We start from the raw sequence: 20,929 nt of genomic DNA, 5'->3' as shown, positions 1-20,929 counted from the left end.
AACATTCTGTAATTTGCAATCAGCAGAAGAAATGTTCTTATTTGTGGTTACAGCTCTTGCGTTAAAACATGAACTTATACAGCCTCCAACATGGACAGTCTTTTTTGCCTGCTGTTCCAAAGATCACTATTAAATTATACAGCCTTCAACTTCTTAATCAAATGTAAAATGCTAGTTTCCTTCAAAAACTATCCAAGGCACACTAGGATTTGTGAATTAAAATGCCTTTATTTTATACATGGCAATGATATGACCAACCACTCCAGTGTCTTCATCAATATTCTTTTTTTACAGTAACTCCCATGGGTCCAACAGTATAGAAAAGACATAAAACAGACAAAAAGCATAAAAACAATATTCTTCATACACAAACAACACACAAAGAATCAAGTGGTGGGGGAAGTGAAGTACCGCTTTCCCTTCCTCTCTGCCTCACTCTCTGCCTTGCCACTGAGGATACATGTCAAAACAAACAGGACAGGTGGTATTAAAGAGTATTGTGACAAGTGGAAAAAATAAAATAAAAAATCCAATCACCGTCAGAAACTTCAGGTCTTACGTGTTGCTGAAAGCAATGCCTACATGTAGGTTCTTTATCTTGCCCCTCGAGCGTGTGTTGGCGTTGGCGGTGTAGGGGCTCATCTCCGGGGAGGTCATTGGCTTGAAGAGCCGATCTGAGGAAACAGAGTATAGCTGGACAATTCACCGAAAATGTATCGAAATCGACATTTGGAACCTCTAACCGACTTAATCTTGCTCATGTCAATGAAATTAATCTATAAATGAATTAATGTTAATTCGGTTAATACTTTCCCCAAAGCGTGCATCCATGAACGGTCCCCTTAAAAAAAAACATACTAAGTCGTGTTCAGGCACGTGCCTCCGCCCTGTCCAACTAACGTTAGTCCGCGTTCAGGCGTTCACTCAAAGCAAAGCTGTTGGCATGGAGGATGACACGAGCCAAAACCGACAAACAGTACAATACAGACCTTGTCAGAAAACTGAGGGCATTGTTAGAAGGTGTATAAAATAAATAAATTCATAAATTGTAATCGTGGTATTGTACTGTTGCAATATCAAACACATGCACGTTATTTACCTCTACCATGTGACGTTTGTACTAGTTCTAGCTTATTGTAGATGGGATCCAAACAAACTATACGGCTGGGCGATATGGTTGAAATCCATCACAATAATCACAAGTATTTTTCTCGATTCAACTGATCACGATATGGTTTATGTATGCAAAATCACCTTAAATAATCAAATGAACGTTCATCTCATTGAACCAAATGGTAATGTTTGGTATAATGTCAAATAAATGTGATTTCCTACCATACTTCATTTTATCAGTTTCAGTAAAATTTGCTTGTCATCAATTTAGACAGGAGAAATGTGTCAAATATTAAAATGTCTATATATCACAATAGGATTCCATTGAAACATGATAAACAAAATAGTATCGCCCAGCTCTAACTTAACTATACAGGCAAGATTCAAACTGGTAATAATATGCATTACAAAAATCTGCAACAGCAGCTGTATAAGCTGTGTGTAGTGAGGGACTGGAGTCACTCCTGTTTGTTACATATTGTGTATAAGCGTAGTGAGTCACTGCTGTTTAGCTCAAGCACTAATTCTGATTGTAATTTGTGTGGCTGTTCAAAATCCTATGGGTGTTGTTAGCCAGTGTCTTAGCCAATTTAATGTATGGCGTGCTATGAGAGTACCTTGCCCGTCATCCTGGTTGTTAGCCTTGTTTGTGGAGGATGCTTGATCTTTCTGAACAGCGATGACACTCCTCCAATACTCCCCGGGGAAGGACAACATGCAGCCAACAACCTGAGACCATGAAATCAAGTCAGTAAAATGCTGACCAACTGCAGTTCAACCAAATCTGAGCATTTCTGCCTTTCAAATGGAGTATATAAAGGTCCCTCATGGGACACTGGCACAACAAAACTGATCTGATGAACTGGGGGTACTTCCTGCATACTGTATTATCAAGGCCCAAGACTGGATAAAATTAGCATTGATGTATTGATAACATTTAGCCTTGATATATATACACATGTATATATATATAAAAAAAAAAAAAAAATGAGATGTGTGCGTCTATATAATCTAATAAAAGTATGTGTAGTGTGGTCTCAAATTATGTTTATGCAAGGTGTAATATGATATGATCAGAATGTGATCACATTGTGTTCAGATCTCTTACACCCCTACACCTGGTTTTTAAATGTGATCTGGGTACAGGTCGCATTTAAAAACATAAATGGGTGTAAAAGCAAAATGTTATATCAGATGGGGGACCTTGGGACAAAATCTTATCAAATGGGGGTCTGTGGGCTTATTTGTGTCAGTTTAGGGGTTCTTGACGTGAAAAGGTTTGAGAGCCACTGATGTATGTTACCTACAGTATATGATGTAGTACTGCATATGACATACTGTATGATGCCATGTAAAGCCGTTCAAAACATAACTATAGCTATACAAATAAAACCTAACTGGGGTACAACAGGCTTCACATTTAGTGCCAGGCATATGTTGAACTAATATTTCCATTCAATATTAGAGACATGCCAACCTTAGGCTGCGTGTTTGTGTCTCTCATGATGGTCAGCGGAGTGGGCTCGGCCATCCCATGTCCAACTAAGGTCGGTCCAAAAACCCGGGCCAAATTGTTCTGGTCCATTTGACACTGTGGGCTCTTCATGACCCTAGAAAAATTAATATTTGGGAATAACTCATCAAGCAATACCTTTAATTACAACAATGTATGTAGTGCACCCTATGGCAATAATATTACTAGGGGTGGAGGGGAAATCGATACAGCATAGTATCGCGATATTTTGTGGGTAATATATCGTATCGAATGCAAAGTATCGTGATATTTTATTATACAAAATGTCAAGGGCATGCAACATTTATAACAGCGTTGGTCAGTCAGTCTGCTTGACAATCCCATTTTACTGCAACAAAATCTTATTGAAGTGAGATGAACAGGCTGGAAACTTTCTCTCATTAGATAAAACATGTTGACAGTTTTTTACTTTGGGGACATCATTTGCATTTGAGGAAAGGTAATAAATAATATATCGCAATACTAGCATATCGCAATGTGATTTAAGCATCGTGATGATCGTGGGGCATCTGGTGATTCCCACCCCTAGTATTTACTACTGTACTTCTATCTTTTCTTATACACCTTCCTTTATCTGACAAGTCATTGGTGTTTTGTGTCAAAGGTTCTTGCAAACAGAGGGCAGTCAGTACAATGTAACAGCAGGTCTTCGAACTTTCGAACAAATACTGTTATTTTTATTGCAATTATGATTCATATTGTACATTGTTTTTTCCTTTTAAAATGTTTTTAATGTATTGTGTATTATTATTATACTTATTATTTTTTATATTGTCTTTTATGTTAATGTTCGAAATAAACATTAATTCATTCATTCATTACTTCAGAGGGCAGTCAGTACAATGTAACAGCAGGTCTTACTTCAAACAGAGGGCACTCAGTACAATGAACAGCAGGTCTTACTTCAAACAGGGCAGTCAGTACAATGAACAGCAGGTCTTACTTCAAACAGGGCAGTCAGTACAATGTAACAGCAGGTCTTACTTCAAACAGGGCAGTCAGTACAATGTAACAGCAGGTCTTACTTCAAACAGGGCAGTCAGTACAATGAACAGCAGGTCTTACTTCAAACAGGGCAGTCAGTACAATGAACAGCAGGTCTTACTTCAAACAGGGCAGTCAGTACAATGAACAGCAGGTCTTACTTCAAACAGAGGGCAGTCAGTACAATGAACAGCAGGTCTTACTTCAAACAGAGGGCAGTCAGTACAATGTAACAGCAGGTCTTACTTCAAACAGGGCAGTCAGTACAATGTAACAGCAGGTCTTACTTCAAACAGGGCAGTCAGTACAATGAACATCAGGTCTTACTTCAAACAGAGGGCAGTCAGTACAATGTAACAGCAGGTCTTACTTCAAACAGGGCAGTCAGTACAATGTAACATCAGGTCTTACTTCAAACAGAGGGCAGTCAGTACAATGTAACAGCAGGTCTTACTTCAAACAGGGCAGTCAGTACAATGTAACAGCAGGTCTTACTTCAAACAGAGGGCAGTCAGTACAATGTAACAGCAGGTCTTACTTCAAACAGGGCAGTCAGTACAATGTAACATCAGGTCTTACTTCAAACAGAGGGCAGTCAGTACAATGTAACAGCAGGTCTTACTTCAAACAGAGGGCAGTCAGTACAATGAACATCAGGTCTTACTTCAAACAGAGGGCAGTCAGTACAATGTAACATCAGGTCTTACTTCAAACAGAGGGCAGTCAGTACAATGAACATCAGGTCTTACTTCAAACAGAGGGCAGTCAGTACAATGAACATCAGGTCTTACTTCAAACAGAGGGCAGTCAGTACAATGAACAGCAGGTCTTACTTCTGTAAATGAAGCATGAGGAAAGCCAGGGTGTCTCGATTAGCCTTGGGCAAGTCCCCTATGGCCTGGCACATGATGGCTGTACCGTTTCCATCAGAGATCTCTGATAGAGAGAGAATACAACATAGTTATGAGTTGATCAGAGGCCACCAAGGGACCATGGTCAGTCAGGCTGTATCATCACAAGGAAATGAGGCCACAGAACCAGCCGAGGTGCTCGTCAAGTTTCCCGCACCAGTGCCAGTTTAGTAAACGGGAGCTATGGCTACAGCATGTCAGCCTTCATGTTTGCCTTCTGAAGATGGACAAATAAGCACATCCATGTGTGATACTGTAACTCCAGGCATGGACGCATCCTGATGACCCTCAAATGGCCAATTTCCATTTAGACAAGTTTATCTAGTAAACAGAAATTAACATGCTCCGCGATGAGCAGTAATATGTAGGGAAAAGTATTGAGTTTTGATTGTTTTGCAGGCGTCAGGGAATTGTCATACATGGAAAGAAAATAATCTGTCCAAAATGGATTAGGTTAAGTCAAGCAATTACCATGCCTTGGGCACTTAGTATTTCCTGGTTTAGGCAGGCATACTGAACAAAAATATAAAGCCAACAACACTTCCGTTTTTGCTCCCATTTTTCACGAGTTGAAATAAAAGATCTAAAACTTTCTATGCACACAAAAGGCTTATTTCTCTCAAATTCTGTTCACAAATTAGTTTAATGGTAAATAAGTGTTAGTGAGCACTTCTCCTTTGCAAAGATAATCCATCCACCTGACAGGTGTGACATAACAAGATGCTGATTCAGGTGTGCCTTGGGCTGAAGAAGAAGTCACAAGAAGTCAGGGTGCAAATCTTTTTGCAAGGAAAAGAGGTAGCCGGCACTACTTTCCAAACATGGCCGCCTACTACTACTACTTTCTTCCAAAAAGACCGATTATGTGCATTTTGGATTAATATTTAATCGTGTGGTGAGTACCCGAAGCACATGTGTTTTGGCGCCGTGAGATGTGTTTTGGCGGATTTTAACAGCTGTACCATTACCCTCTATTCTATGGCAATACTAACTAACTTCACCACTGTAGCTCACTGTAAACTGAGCGGACAGTGCCGGTAAGGCATGGTGTATCTTGGTTATTTGGGGGGGGATGTGGCAAATGAGCTAAACTCCCGAAAAAGTGGAGTATCCCTTTAATTTAAAATGAGATATTCCTCTAAATATGGCTAAAAAACATCCAAACGTCCAAAAAAAACTTCAATTTCTTTCCGGCGGCGCCCGAGAGTCCCTTCCTTGCAGCAACCCCTACTTAAAGAGTTCCAGTGTCCCTGGGTATACCTATATATATATATATATATTAGTGGGTATATGGCGTATCCCAGCATATCACGTAGACTACTGTACACCACTGAAAGTGATTACGCACCTGAGGCCTGCATGAAAGTGCTGTGGAGCCGGAAGGTGATGAGAGGCTCTTTCAGTTTCCTCAGGAAGTCCTTGAGAAGGCCACAGACAACATGGATGTCGTCCACTTTGCTGAGCATCAGCACCCCTTTGCCCTGGATGTACTTCTCCCTGAGCTCCTTCACCAGCCGCTCCCCCCCGGGAACTCTGTAGATTCCTCTCTGGGACAGTGTGGACAAGAGATGAGGTCATCAACCATTGATGACGGTTCTGTGATATGAGTCAGGGGTGGGCACACACGGTTGGGACACTGGACACAGGGTTCCTACATATTTTCAATTAAAAAAAATCCATACCTTTTCCAGACTGATTTGTTTTACGCAGACATCTTGCCCCTGCTGACTAGGCCATATCACTGTCTAGATGAAGATTGTTCTTCACAGATATTTTTCACAGCCACAAATATCAGAATATGTGAGATGATTGGCAGGGCTCCTATACACGGTTTCCACTTTACTGTAAAATTCCATATTTTTCCAGGCAGATCCTATGTTCTTGACTGGATCAGGTTTTGGTGCAGGGTAGCCTATTTGATATAATGCATGCTGACAGCAGCTGGGTCAGAAGAGCATGCCTCCATCTATCTGAACATTATTCTTCACATCAACAAAAACTCAATGTGGCACTACAACAACATACTGTACTGTAAAAACGTGTGTATTGGATCTGAACCACAACATTTTCCACACTTTTCCAGACATGTTTTTCAAATTCCCAAACTATTCAAGACCTGGAAATTATCAAATTAATTGTTTATATTCCAGACCTGTGTAGGAACACTGTGGAGGTAAGCGTTACCTCTTCTAGTCCCCTTCTCTCGATTTCATTCACACAGCGAACTATCAAGAGAGGGACTCTAGGATGGGTTACTGGAGCAAAGCTCTCCAAGGTGTCCTGAAAATGAAAAGATCTGAGTTTAAAAGACCACAAAAAAGTGTGTGTAGTCCTTCATTCTTAGTTGTGAGAGCAAGAGGTTATAAGTGCTACACTGAACCTTTGCCGCCTGTACAGAAGTGCTTGGGGTGGTAGGAAAGCAGCCGTCAAGGCATTTCTGTCTGCATTCTGGATGTGCGACCACACGACAGTCTCTACATTTCATGGCCATCCTGCCGAAGCGGATCCTCTTCCCGCATGGCAAGCACGTCTCTGGCCGGATCACCTGAAAGGAGGCACGGAGGTAATGCGGCAGTTATTCTGACAGACTCGGGATGTCCTACAGGGCATTAGAGGTACTGCGGCAGTTACTCTGACAGACTCGGGATGTCCTACAGGGCATTAGAGCAATATTTCACATCGTTAGGAGTTGCACTTTTCAGCATGCACGCTTCCACAGAACAGTAACTCCCGTCTGCCCTGGGGACCTGCTGTTGATACTGGTATTTAGTCCCCCCCCCCCCCCCATATCACTCAATATTGGAGGTTGCAAAGTGGAAAAACCAAATGCTTAAAAAGTAGCATCTAGCACAATGAAAATCACATTACCGGATCAACTTTCATCTTTACTCATTTGCCAATTGCTCAACCAGAGAGGAGGCACTAATCAAGATGGGTGTATTTTTAGATTAAAACAAATCTTGCCTACTGCAGCAGGTGGACCTAATAAAAACACCAGTGCAACAAAAAGTAGTCTGCAAACTGTAGCTCCAATTGGCTTAATTTAGTTTACTATGATGACCATGTGAGTCATGTGACTGAGGGGAAGGGTGATTAAGATGGCATCTTTCTATGTATGTTTTATGTCTGAAGAAGAGCGAGAAACGTCACGGGTAAAATAAATTAAGCAAATGGAAGCTACAGTGTGCGGACTCTTTCTGTTGCACTGCTAGTTATAGGTTGCCCCTATTCCACACTCATAAAGATATACACGATATTAACAAGAATCTGGACCAAAAAGAAATGCCACCATAAGATCTACATTTTTAATTAGATTGTAAATGGTAAATGGACTGCATTTATATAGCGCCTTTATCCAAAGCGCTTTACAATGTGCCTACATTCACCCAGTCACACAACGAAGGCGGCCAGCTGCCATGCAGGGTGCTGGCACAGCCATCGGGAGCAATTTGGGGTTCAGTTAGGTCAAGTCATGAATTAAACAATGTGCTACTACTGCACTTTGGTGTTAAAGGAGAATTATAATTTTTTCTTAATTTTTTTTTTATGTATAACTAAAATGTGAACATAAATCTTTGAAATTGGTGCAGTATTGACCAAGATGTTGACCCTAGCTGTAGCAACAACCAGGGTAGTGCAGTAGGGGCCATGTGGGAAAAGCGGCTGCCAACTGACGTGATCTTGGTCAATACTGCACCAATTTCAAAGATTTATGTTCACATTTTACTTATAAAAAAATATGAAGGTAGGATCCAGGGTGAAAGTCAATAATGTAGCACCTGGAAAAAGCACTAATATTTATTTTAAGGTGTAGGTGTAGATCGTGAGTCAGTTCATACCGTTTTGGACACGAAGACATGCTTCAGGGTTTTCTCGGCTATAGGAGTGTAAACCGGCCTGACGTGGACCTCTGCCGCGGCCTCCTCCACCGTTCCTACAGTGTCAGGTTCTGCCATGGTCTCATCATCATCGGCCATCCACACTGAAGTTTGGTCTGGATAATGACAGGTGCAGCCATCAACTAAACTTAAAGTTCTGCTGGACTTTGGTACCGTAGGTTAACTTGCGTAGCTTCCTGGCCATGATGAAACCCAAAAATCAGTGATTCTCAGTTGTTCTGGTTGGGGAGATTGGAGAATTGTGTTTTTGTTTTCCATTCACTTCCACTGCATGGTGAACATCAGAGCCAAAGTCGAACGTCACTTCCTGCTTCAGCACTGTACCAGAGATTTTCATCCGACATTTATTTTCCCATAGACATTTCGTAAAATGCTTATAAAAAGAGTTTTACTTGTTCAAACCGAACGGTACAGATATATTTAGAAACAGGAGAGATCGCATTACATTTCACCAAAATGTTCAAAATGCGTTTTTAAAGAAAATATTTTGTTCATGTTTTTTTTTAACGTTTTGGTCTGAGTGAAATGTTCTATGGTCTCTCCCGATTCTAAATATAGCTGAACCGTTTGGTTTGACCAAGTAAAACTCTTTATAAGCATTTTACGAAATGTCTATGGGAAAATAAATTGCGGAAGAAAATCTCTGGTACAGTGCTGAAGCAGGAAGTGACGTTCACTTTGCCTCTCTATATATATAAAACAAGGAAGAATCTACTACTGTAAACTAGTCATGCTGCTGAATTGTGTTTAAGTGAATCACTTTCTTTACATTTATTAAACTTTTTGGTGTTAACACCACCACCCAAATCTGCTCGGAGGAAACTTGTGCAGATGGAACACCGAAAATAGGATGTACTGTATATCAATCATTGTAAATAGGCGAAAAAAGGTGGGAGACAGGACATTAACAAAGCAGATTACTCAAATTGCCAATACATAAAAACAAGTCTCTCACTTGTTCTTTGTTATCTGCACTGGAGCATCAGACTGCAGAGAATCGGCAATTTTGGGGTTATACAGCGTTTTCCCTATGCATACAGCAGCGTCGGTGCACCACACACAAACGGAAAAAAAACGCGTTTACTTACTTCTTTAGAAACTAATTTTATATTATATTTGCGCTATGGTTGCTTCATATTATCCAGGTCAATTCACACAACGGTGAGTAAAGCATTTAAACAAGAAACTCTGCACAACACAAAGGTGTACATTAGGAGGCACGGGGGACATTGTAGGAGTACTGGAATAGTATAGGAATATTATATGATTACTAGGAATATTATAAGAATACTAGATCCCTAATTGCCAACTACAATTTTATTGATCTCCTACGAGACAGGACTAGGCAGGGCGTGCTTTACAAGCGAAATTTTGTTTGTGTGCAAACCGCTGCTACAACTCCATCCAAGGGGGAAACACTGTTATATCATGGCCAGGTCCTCGTTATACTGCTCAGATGTGGGTTTTAAGACCAAAATACCTTCAGTGACAGCAATTCATGTCGTCGTAAATTCGACAACTTGCTCACCCATGATTGAAACCACAGACTCTTGTGTTACTGTCCTGGGTTGCGTTACTGTCCTGGGTTGCGTTACTGTCCAGGGTTGCGTTACTGTCCAGGGTTGCGGTACTGTCCTGGGTTGAGTTACTGTCCTGGGTGGTTTCTCTTGAGTCTCCTGGGTAATGCCTATCACCATGTGAATTGGACTTCCATTCTCAGGGGTTGTGACTGATGCCGTCACTATTGTCTCCACTTCCTGGATTACACAGAAATAAGGTTCGGGGATCAAACAAGACACTAAAACATAATTTCAAACTAATCAGCAGCCATGTATCTTCAGTGGCTACTCTGACGTCTGTTCCTATGAAAGAAAACACAAGACAAAATCAGCTTAAAGTTATGAGTGGCCATTGTTCCTTCCCAACAATCTCTAGTGTGTGTGTGTGTGTGTGTGTAGTGTATGTAGTGGCAGGCAGACTAGCTATGGGCAAGGATCCAGGGTCATTTCCACCCGAGGGGACAGGTCAGGTGGATGGTTTGCACGTCTGTACACTCAGGATGAGACAACTTAAGGATGAGCCATCAAATAGAAACTGACATCTCACCGTGCCCAAATTCACAGCCTAAAGAAAAAAAAGTAGCACTGTCATGATGCTTCACGGGAGAACGCTAATGTTTTTGCTAAACTGTGCTCTGAAATGTCGTGCGAGTGCCATTTCTCTGAAGCCTGAGCAGTAAGGCGAGAGTTGTCGTTTCTCACTTGGTGGTTGGGCTGCGTCCCTCAGCTGTCGTTCAATTTCAAAATTCAAACTTCCTACTAGGAAAAATGCAGTGTAAGAAGAGCTAAGAAACCATTTTCTCAGCTCTAGGACCAAAAGGAAAAAGTGGATTAAAAAAAATAGAAAAAATATGTTTTGGTCCAAGTGAAATGTTCTATGGTCTCTCCTGATTCTAAATATAGTTGAATCGTTTGGTTTGACTAAGTAAATATATTTTTAAAAGCATTTTACGAAATGTCCATGGGAAAATAAATGCCGGATAAAAGGTCTCTGGTACGCATGTTGAAGCAGGAAGTGAATTTGGCTCTCTATAGGGATTCAAACATTAAACGTATACAGGGGCTTCAATAAAACATGGATCAGGCAGTTCAGTGCTCATCATACAGAATTTACAGCTCAAGGTCAAATCTGCAATTGTGACTGACAGACATTTTATCAGTCTCTATTCACCTTTTCCACAGCTTTTCTCTCCAGCAGGTCTCCAGAGCCATTTCCTACTCTCCCCCTCTTCCCAGCTGCTGCACCCAGGGTGGTTCCCATAGAAGACCGCTGTGGAGGTCAACAGAACATGGATTACTGCTTTATGGCAACACTGACAGAATAAATCACATCATTTATAGACTTTTGTAGAGCCCAACCGAGGCTGGATTTTTTGGGCCGATGGAGTGAAATAATTCCGTTATCAGGCTATATTCTTTATACCATATATAGCCTACAAATAAATGCATAAATAAACCCATTATTTGTCATCCCTCAAATATCAAACACTTATGATATGTAACAACAAAGCAGGATATTTTACAGTTTAACAATAAACTACTTTCCAAAATAACATCAGTGCACTGAAACAGTAAACTTCACTGGGGAATATTGGCCCATATCAGACGACATAATGCTGATACCGATATATCTATGATGGACTAATATCTGCCGAGTCGACCGATGTATCAGTCGGGCTCTATTGTTTTGGGCCACACTTTATGTGGACCAATACAACCATGTCCCTGAGGCGTTCAACAGGACGACAAGAAATACTATTATAAACCAATATCATTACACACAAGAACTGGTCTGATTCTATTAACACCTGTGTGTTGTGCTCTAATACAGTAGCTGCTTGACGCCGGTGGCTCCCTTTTTGTGTGTGAAAAGATTCCCTCTGTGAAGGTTTCAATGACCATGTTTACAGGCATACAATCATTGTATGCAATGTGATTAAGATAATGCGAGCAAGTCAGGGCCCATGAAAATACCATAATCTGATTATATTAGTGCCATTACGCTCAAGTAAACCGCATAATTGGAGACACGTGGATTACTTTGATTTAACTTAACTGGCATTAACAGTCCAATCAGAACATTTAAGTGCAGAGCACGTATACGCATCACATTCCTTTAAAAAAAAAAGAACTGCAGCTGATCAGAGTTTTTGTGCATTTCCTGCATTGCCTTAGTGGTTTACAGCAGTGTTTCCCAACCAGCGGTACGTGTATTCCTACTCCCTAGGGGTACTTGAGCAGCTTGTAGGGGGTACTTGGAAAGATTGGAGACAATTTATTTCCAGCAAGTGTCAACTTACACTACTCTGTGAAGAGGTCACATTCACACACCGCGCAAATCAACTAGCTACAGTAGCATCCTCCATAGATAAATGGCTCAAACGTGCAGTTATCGTCACTCCAGATTCAGGTTTAGGGAAGCTCGGTGATGAAGGAAAAAGAAAACACTGACAGTTCAGCGACAAATATATTTTGTATGGATTTAGGTTCAAGATTCAAGATTCAAGATTTTTATTGTCACTCCATGGTACAAGTATCACGTGTGAAATTCTTGTGCTGTGGGCTCCGTTTACAACATAGTACAAATGTAGGCATATGAGTGCAAAAACAACAAGAGACACAACAAGCAATAAGGCAGTATAGTGATAAGACAAGTCAGAGACAGTGCAGTGCTTAAACATTTTAAATTCGGCGTATTTGACAGGTGCAAATAGCATATTCCTTATTAAACATACAATTAAACGTTAGACATACGTAATGGTAGCAGCTACAGTGCGGTACAGTACGGCTACTACACTATTTGTGTATGTTAAGGAGTCTCGTGGCCTGCGGGAAGAAACTGTTCCTCAAGCGATTTGTGCGTGCTTTTGGAACCCTGTATCTTCTCCCTGAGGGTAGCAGGGAGAACAGGCTGTTGTGGGGATGGTTTGTGTCTTTGATGATCTTCAGGGACCTCCTGAGGCAGGTTTATACAGTTCATGCAGATCTGGCAACTCACATCCTGTTACGTGCTGGGCCGCGCGTCTCACTCTCCGTAGCGCCCTGCGGTCCATGGTGGTACAGTTCCCGTACCAGGTGGTGAAGCAGCCAGTCAGCAGGCTTTCAATGGTGCCTCTGTAGAAGTCCGTGAGGATTTCTGGCCTTAGCCCAAATTTCTTCAGGCGCCTGAGTCCATGTATTCGCTGTTGGGCCTTTTTGACAACAGTGGCGGTGTGGCCGGCCCAAGTCAGGTCCTGGTGGATGTTGACTCCTAGCCTGGGTAAACCCATCCCCCACGTGACCTGCTCTCAGACCTGTTCTCAGTCACTATGATAGTGACTGGGAACTGAGAGAGCAGGTCACGTGGGGGCTGGGTTTACCTAGGCTAGTTGACTCCCAGGTACTTGAAGCTGTCCACCCTTTCCACCACTGTGCCGTTGATGGTGATTGGGGGGTGTGTGCCCCCCCCCCCCTCCTGTAGTCTACAATGATCTCCTTGGTCTTGGAGACGTTCAGAGAGAGGTGGTTGTCCTGGCACCATTGTTCCAGGGCCCCCACCTCCTCTCTGTAGGCCGTCTCGTCGCCCCCCGAGATCAGCCCCACGACCGCTGTGTCGTCTGCAAACTTCACGATGGTGTTCGAAGTTTGAGTCGCCACGCAGTCGTGGGTGTAGAGGTCGTACCAGAAGGGGCTGGAGACGCACCCCTGGGGCGCTCCTATGCTGATGGTCAGTGGTGAGGAGGTGAGGTTGCCCACCCTCACCACCTGGCGGCGGTCTGTCAGGAAATCCAGGATCCAGTCGCACATTGCTGTGTTTAGTCCCAGATCCTTGAGTTTGTGTACCTGCCTGGAGGGTACTATGGTGTTGAATGCTGAGCTGTAGTCCACGAACAGCATTGTTACATAGGTGTCCTTCCCCTCCAGGTGGGACAGGGCGGTGTGGAGCACGTGTGCTACTGCATCCGCTGTGCTCCTGTTGGGGCGGTATGCAAATTGTAGCGGGTCGTGGTCCGGGGGGAGTGTGGGGCGGATCTTTGATATGACCAGCTTCTCAAAGCAAAGGGGGGGGAGAGGTGGCAGGGGGGGGGAGGAGAGGAGGCGAGGGGTGATGGGGGGGGGGAGGTGGGGGGGGAGGAGAGGAGGGGGGTGGGGAGGGGAGGAGGAGGGGTGGTGGGGGGGAGGAGGGAGGGGGGGGTGATGGGGGGGAGGGGAGGGGGAGAGGGGTGGGAGAGGGGGGGGGGGGGGGAGGAGGGGAGGTGCTCTGGCAGAGGGGTCGAACCTAGCGTAGAACGCGTTGAGTTCGTCCGGTACCGGAGATTTAGTGTACGGAACCACCTCAGCCAGTGTTTTCCTTGCAGTACAAAGTACACTCATGAGTAGGGGGTACCATCGGTATGGCAAAATAACTCAAGTGGTACATAAGATAAAAAAAGGTTGGGAACCACTGGTTTACAGCACTGTAGATGATCTTTTTCTAGTGCTTTTATCATGCAAGATATTTTCATCACAAGTGAGATATTAGCTTTTTTCAAAACATATTACGAGTTACTCCCATTAATTAAAGAAGAGGATGGCAATTTTAAGCTGGAGTTGTGTAAAATCAATCTTCATTTCCTGTTTAATTTCACAGACTACACCTGTCATCTATTGGCTTGACTGGGAGGTGGGTCCTAACGCAACTGCAAAGAACGTTAGCTATGGGATGAAAGTTGTATTTTGTCGAGGAAACATTTCCATTTGACCCCTCCTGAATAGATCATGAAAAAGTGAACGGAACGCCTTTCACAATGTAACTGTTTATATAACCTGATATATGCGTTCCGAACATTCCGAAGCAATTTTTCAAAATGTGATCGTTGGTTTTTTATACATACTGTAGTGATGGATGACCTTTGCCGACTCAATTAGAGGATTCCGGATTTGTTTTCTGTTCGGAACGGTATGGAAGTGAATGAGTCTGAGAGGTATGGCAAAACTGATGTAATAGATTCATCGTGTTGCATGCATGCATGTAAAAACTGCCACCACATCGAATAAAAGGGACAGAAAATGTAAAAGATAAAATACAACAATTTCAAATCAGGCTGGAATTGTCCTTTAAGTGTCATGAAGTTGTTCTTGTGTATTTAGTGACATAACTTGTGTTCTTCTGGCAGTTTGTCACTTCACTTTGAATACTTGCAATAAACCAATAAGCAGTGGCGTTATCTACAGTGTGTGAGGCGTGATGCAGATTACCCTCCTCTCCCTGGCTCTGGACTTCAGGGGCCTAAGCATAGTTGTGTCCAGGTCCTGCAACTGCAAGAGTTAGGGTGAAACCTCTGAGCAGTCTCAGAGCTGATACATCACATCATGCAGCTTTCTCATCACAGTATACTGGATCACATTATCAAATGCACCAAATTAAAACAGCTAAGGATGGGATGATATGCTTATCTCACCATATGATTCGATATGTGGTATATACAGTATAGGTTTGTACAGTCTATGGTTTCAACTCAACATAAACATCCCAAATTTTCCCCTGTTGCAGTGTTTGCTAGTACAATAACTGACAGAACATAAGCTAGGTTCCAAACTGTTTCCTAGCAACACAATTCTGTGAAAACCGCATATACTGTATATACACATACATACACACACACACACACACACAGAGACCTTTACACAACCTACAATGCAATGAAAAGTTAAATGACAAAGTATGAATTCTGCAGAATTCTGTTTATTTCTGAGCCACAGATATCTCTCGCAATGGCATTGGCTCGCTAGATGTAAATGGAAAATATAATTTGGATGGAGAGTTTGTGAAACTGGCATCTCATTTGTGATTACTACAGCACAATACAATTTAGCTAGTATTGCGATTTATTTTTCTGCCCCACGATACGCATCAGCTTTTCATTACTGTTGAAGGAAAACTATCATACCACGTCATCATCTGTTCTATCGTAGCTGATATCAGAGTGCCACAGGAAAGATGACTCATCGATGGCGGACAACCTGAGAGAAAATAAGTAAGTTACGTAATCAATTACAAACTCATTTAATACAAGAGGGAAGTAGGAGGGCGATGGGGCCATTACCGTTTACTGTAGTGCAGAGCAGTGACACTGGTGCCCTTGTGGTCAAAATTTGCCAGTAGAGATTTCTGCTCGTCATTCAGACATGCGCTCGTTTTGCTGTCGTGGACCAGAATGTCACACATCAGCTGCATCTGCCTCTGCTGCAAAAACCAACAGGGTGCCAAGTTTGAGCTTGTCCTCAGGTTAAAAAAAGAAACATAATCAAATCGCCCACTTATGCTTGAGTGATGGGAGTGTACCGCGATGCAGCAGCAAACATCAGGCTCTGACAGAACACTGGCTGTCTACCTCCAGTCTCTCGTAGCCATACTTGTTTCCAGCTGATTTCTAACCACCAATTAAAAAAAACAAAAAGCTTCTTTAAAAAACATATATTATCAGTTATCTTAAACCTCCCATTTCGTGTAAACCATGATTTTTTTCCCTTGCCAGTCTTATTATAAAGGACTTGGTCCTGCTATATAAACATCATGGAAGTCTCATGGTCCCCAGATATAGCCACACAAGCCATGTAAGGAAAAAAATGCCTCCAAACGAGCCATTTTGACTTCCGTACTGAAGTTGACATGACACAAAGTAACACTCATTTAATTTGCCCGCTTACAGCGCCACCCTCACCTTACAGCGCCACCCTCACCAACTGAATGTGGAAGATCAAACCTTGTTGTCTGTATAACAAAGCAATAGCATGGAGAGATGCATAGTAAAAATGTCCAGAAAACAATCAACTGCACCATGGATGGAACTATCCTTATGCTCAGGCTCTTCTGACAGATCAGTCTTGTGTGGAAGAGTCCTTCTACCTTACCGTCACAAAACTTGTGACTGTATCCAAAATCCCCATTTCCTTCTTAGCCAGTGGTGGATATCAGTAAGTAGGCCTACATCTTACCAGAAGATTAATTTGGTAAGTCGTCCTCTTTTGTTTGTGTTTGTGTGTGTGTGTGTGTGTGTGTGTGTGTGTGTGTGTGTGTGTCCATTTTGAACGAGTAGTCTTAGTCTTATGTTGTTATTTAGCCTTGGGGGGGGGGGGTTGGTATCCACAGTGGAAGTGGTCCCTGGCCCTGGGAAATTGGGTTTGGTACATACATAGTGGTACTTGGTCTGAAAAGTTTGGGAACCCCTGGGCTAGTTGTCTGGGGGACCTGACACCCGACACATCCTGTGGCTAAAAATGTCCATAGAAGACGAAATGATGCCAGTGCGCATACATCGGGTGTCCAGGCCCAGACAACTAGCCGATTCTCGTCAAACTTTGCCTTTCAAAACAATAACCGCTCACTTTATGAAACCTTCAGAATACAACAGATTTCCACAAGTTTTATGACCGTAAGGTAAGAGGGCTCTTCCACAGAGAATTGTCAGAGAAGAGCCTGGGGGTAAGAACTATCCTAACAGATCACCTTATCAGAGGTCCCGGGGGAGAGACAGACCGGATAGAGACGTCTCCAAAGGCTGGATTTGATTTTCATTCACAATTGTTGTAAAGACCCATGAGACTTTTAGATAGGGGGACATTTTTTACCTTTAAGAATGCATTTTCTTGTTTTCAATAATAACAACATTAATAATAACTATAAAAATAATAATAGCAAATGTCACCAACCCTGCAAATAAAAGGGAGTTTAAGCATCAAGTGTGGGCTTATAATAAGTGAATTTCATTCATTGACTCACCAAGTATTGATGGTCTGCCTCAACCTTGTAGCGCTTTTTAATCTCCACATCCACCTGGTTGCGTGCGTGTTTCAGTTTCACCTCCAGGGCAGCTTTGGCCACGTCTGATTTCACCAGCAGCTCCTTGAACTTCTTCAGCTCCACCTCAGCATGGAGCCATTTTTTTCTGGTGGCCTCAAAGTTCTTAACTAGTTCCATCAACTCTGAAATAGGTAAAAGTTAGACCTCACACTCTTCGATCGTGATCGTCTCAAGACTTCACTAATGAACGAGTCCTCCCATCGCCTACCAAAATTCTTTTGGAAATCTGTGTCGGGCATTAAACTCAGCTTATTTCTGCACTTTGAAGGTAGCCTACTGGTGGGGTCGCATAACCTGATGCTGCCAGATGGGGCGGTATTGTTTTCACAACACCACACTCCATCTGGGTATGCTTCTGCGGGCACAATGTCACGTAAATAAAAACTACTTGACAGGTGATTGGATGAACAATTTGTCTATCACCGTCTGGGAGGGTTATCTTTAAACAGAAGGTTGCTCTCGAAAATCTCAAATGCTTCCGCTTAAACGTCTAATTTGAGCCCTGAAAACTTGGTCAAAACGGAAAGGGAAACTCAGGGAAAATAATGAGCAATGATAGGGTGGATGTCCCGGATAAAGGCCGGACATCCGCTCGTATTTCTCCAATTACCGGCATCGGTTTGAACTTCCTCCGGTCTGAAGCGTCCCCCCCCTCACTGTTCAAGCATTTTAAGAAGATCAATCGTGAATTTTACCAAGAGAAAACATTTGATTTATATTTTATTAAAAATAGTGTAGCAATCCTGGGTCTGGGTGGATAAAGCGAGCATGTTGGTCCTTGGCCAAAGGGATTGTCCTTTTGGTCTGATGGTTAACGTGTTGGGCTTGTAAGTTGGAGACCTCGGGTTCGAAACCAGCCTCGCCTGTGCTGTTACAATTATATATAATCTAATATACAAGCTTTTAGAAGATAATTTTTACCAGTGCCTTCAAAGTGCAGAAATAAGGTGAGCACAGATTTATGAAAGAGTTTAGGCTAGGCGGTGGGAGGACTTTCATTAGTGACTTTGATCACGATGGAAAGAGTCTGAGGGCTAAGTAAAACTCTCCCCACCGCCCCTACTACCAACACAATCTCTTTAGACAGCGGGAAATGCATCATACAGGGCGGGAAGGTACAGAAACAATCAAAATGTAGGCCTATCCAAATTGCATTTAAGAAAAATATCTATCATGACTCAAGTTTTTCCAGCATCCATCATTATCATACCAACATCAGCACTATTTTACTCTGCTTGTGGGGTCTTTGACAGTAGCTAGGCTATGTATGAAAGCTACAGTCATTAATTTGTGCCGATTGCTGACCTCAATTACAGCTGTAGTAGGCTACCATATCTCTGGTCTAATGTGGATATTCATTCTTGCTCAGTATAGCCTACCTAGCTCTGTGATGCGTGCGGTGTCCTCCATAGCAGTCATCTGAAGACACAAGGCCAGGAGATCCCCAACCATTGCTCGATAGTTCCCATTCATTGCTGCTGGCAATCGTAAGCTCTTCTTTCACTCTGGATGACTACCCCTAACCCTTAAATAGTGTCTCTCCACACCTGCAAAACATGAACGTAATAATGAGCCACGTAAAGCAGGTGTGTGTGTGTGTGTGTGTGTGTGTGTGTGTGTGTGTGTGTGTGTGTGTGTGTGTGTGTGTGTGTGTGTGTGTGTGCGCGCGCGCTGTGCGTGCGTGTGCGGCGCGCAGACTAATTGAAATGGCCCGTGCACGAACCATATTTACAGGCTATGGCACGAACACGTGGCATTGGGCTCGCTATGCTACCTGCACGCCTAGTAGCCGAGTGCAGTCACTCAGGCGAGGAATCAACTAGGAGAACACTTGCTTTTTTTTTTTTACAACAGCGCTGCCGCCATTTTGGCCATTTTCATCGTTTCGTTCCCCAAAGACCTTGCAAGTTGACAGGTAATGTATTCTCTAACCTCGCCTCACCTGGCTCTCTCTCCTTTGTTTGCCACAGTGTTTTCGTCCCCCCATTTGACCGTTTTGACTCAGGTGTGTTTTGACTCAGGTGTGTTCGGCAGCGATGCCATTATTTGGTTTTAGTTGTTTGTTTGTTCTTTTTAGCTTTTGAGTAGCTACTCCTGTCGCCCATGTTTTCTAAACAGAATGCAAATATTGAGCAGACTATTTTCCTGGAGTAGGCTACTGAACTTTGTCGTGGGTGTCTTCCGCCCATAGATGACACATGGAACAAGGTTTTTCCACCCAGACTAGTATTTTCAACTAGCGTTAGTGCGAGATAAGGACAGATGCTGCATTAATTTATAACTGAAGTGGCAAATTGTCAGTTGCTAGTAGCAAAAATCAAATAAAACTCCACGTTAACTGGGAGTTTCTACTTGCAAACTTGGCTTATCAATTACCAATATTTCTCAAGATTTTCCCAATATTTCCCCCATTTGCTTCTGTCATTTCAAGATGGCCCCCACAATTGTAAGAATTTAAAACAAATTTTCTTTTCTTTTCAACAATAGTAAGCTTTCAGACCAATTATCATACCAATGGGCTACATGCACAACTCCACTACTTCCTGAAATTAGTAGCCTACAGCTTCTTTATTGATTAATGTCAGGTGTGCTGCAGTCACAACAATGATCAGGCACACCTGATTAATCAGTTCATCCAATAGTGTAGGACAGGAAATAAAGCTGTACTAATTTCAGGAAGTAAAAAAAAGTTGTGCATGTAGCCTATGGAAGTAATGTCATGCAATTCCTCAACTATGATGTCATCAGGCAGTTGTGATGTCATCATGATGTCACTCGAGCAAATGTTGAATGCAATTGCCCAAATGTGATGTCATGTCACTCCAGCAAATGTGATCTTATCTTAGTCACAATTTATGACATAAGTAATGTCAGATGGGGGCAGTTGTGTGTGTGTGTGTGTGTGTGTGTGTGTTGAATTCATTTGCAATTGCTCAAATGTGAAGTCACCGAGATTTGGGTCTGGATTTTGGTCTGGATCTAGGCAACAAGGAAGGTGTGTGAATGATGTCACACAACTGGAAATGTCATGCAATTGCTCGAATGTGATGTGATCAGGTAGTTGTGCTCACTTAAGATGTAGTCACCTAAGAAGTCACCTAAGAGGT

At 42.6% G+C, this 20,929-nt stretch overlaps 1 protein-coding gene across 1 annotated transcript; it reads right to left on the bottom strand.

Annotated features, from left to right (window-relative positions):
• Positions 1 to 386: 386 nt before the first annotated feature.
• Positions 387 to 17,939, bottom strand: LOC310781537 (rac GTPase-activating protein 1; the record flags this gene model as incomplete). Its single annotated transcript, XM_083642181.1, has 16 exons — positions 387 to 450; positions 560 to 674; positions 1,731 to 1,842; positions 2,591 to 2,723; positions 4,465 to 4,567; positions 5,891 to 6,089; positions 6,727 to 6,822; positions 6,923 to 7,087; positions 8,382 to 8,536; positions 9,599 to 9,629; positions 10,091 to 10,198; positions 11,172 to 11,270; positions 15,218 to 15,271; positions 15,910 to 15,982; positions 16,066 to 16,205; positions 17,742 to 17,939. The coding sequence occupies 16 exons, from the start codon at positions 17,937 to 17,939 to the stop codon at positions 387 to 389; spliced, it is 1,845 nt and encodes a 614-aa protein (XP_083498307.1).
• Between the last annotated feature and the right edge of the window lie 2,990 nt (positions 17,940 to 20,929).

The sequence above is a fragment of the Poromitra crassiceps genome (assembly GCF_964638095.1).
Source record: "Poromitra crassiceps genome assembly, chromosome: 8".
Taxonomy (NCBI): domain Eukaryota; kingdom Metazoa; phylum Chordata; class Actinopteri; order Beryciformes; family Melamphaidae; genus Poromitra; species Poromitra crassiceps.
Note: the sequence above shows the minus strand (reverse complement) of the source record. Positions and strands in the feature narration are given on the sequence as shown.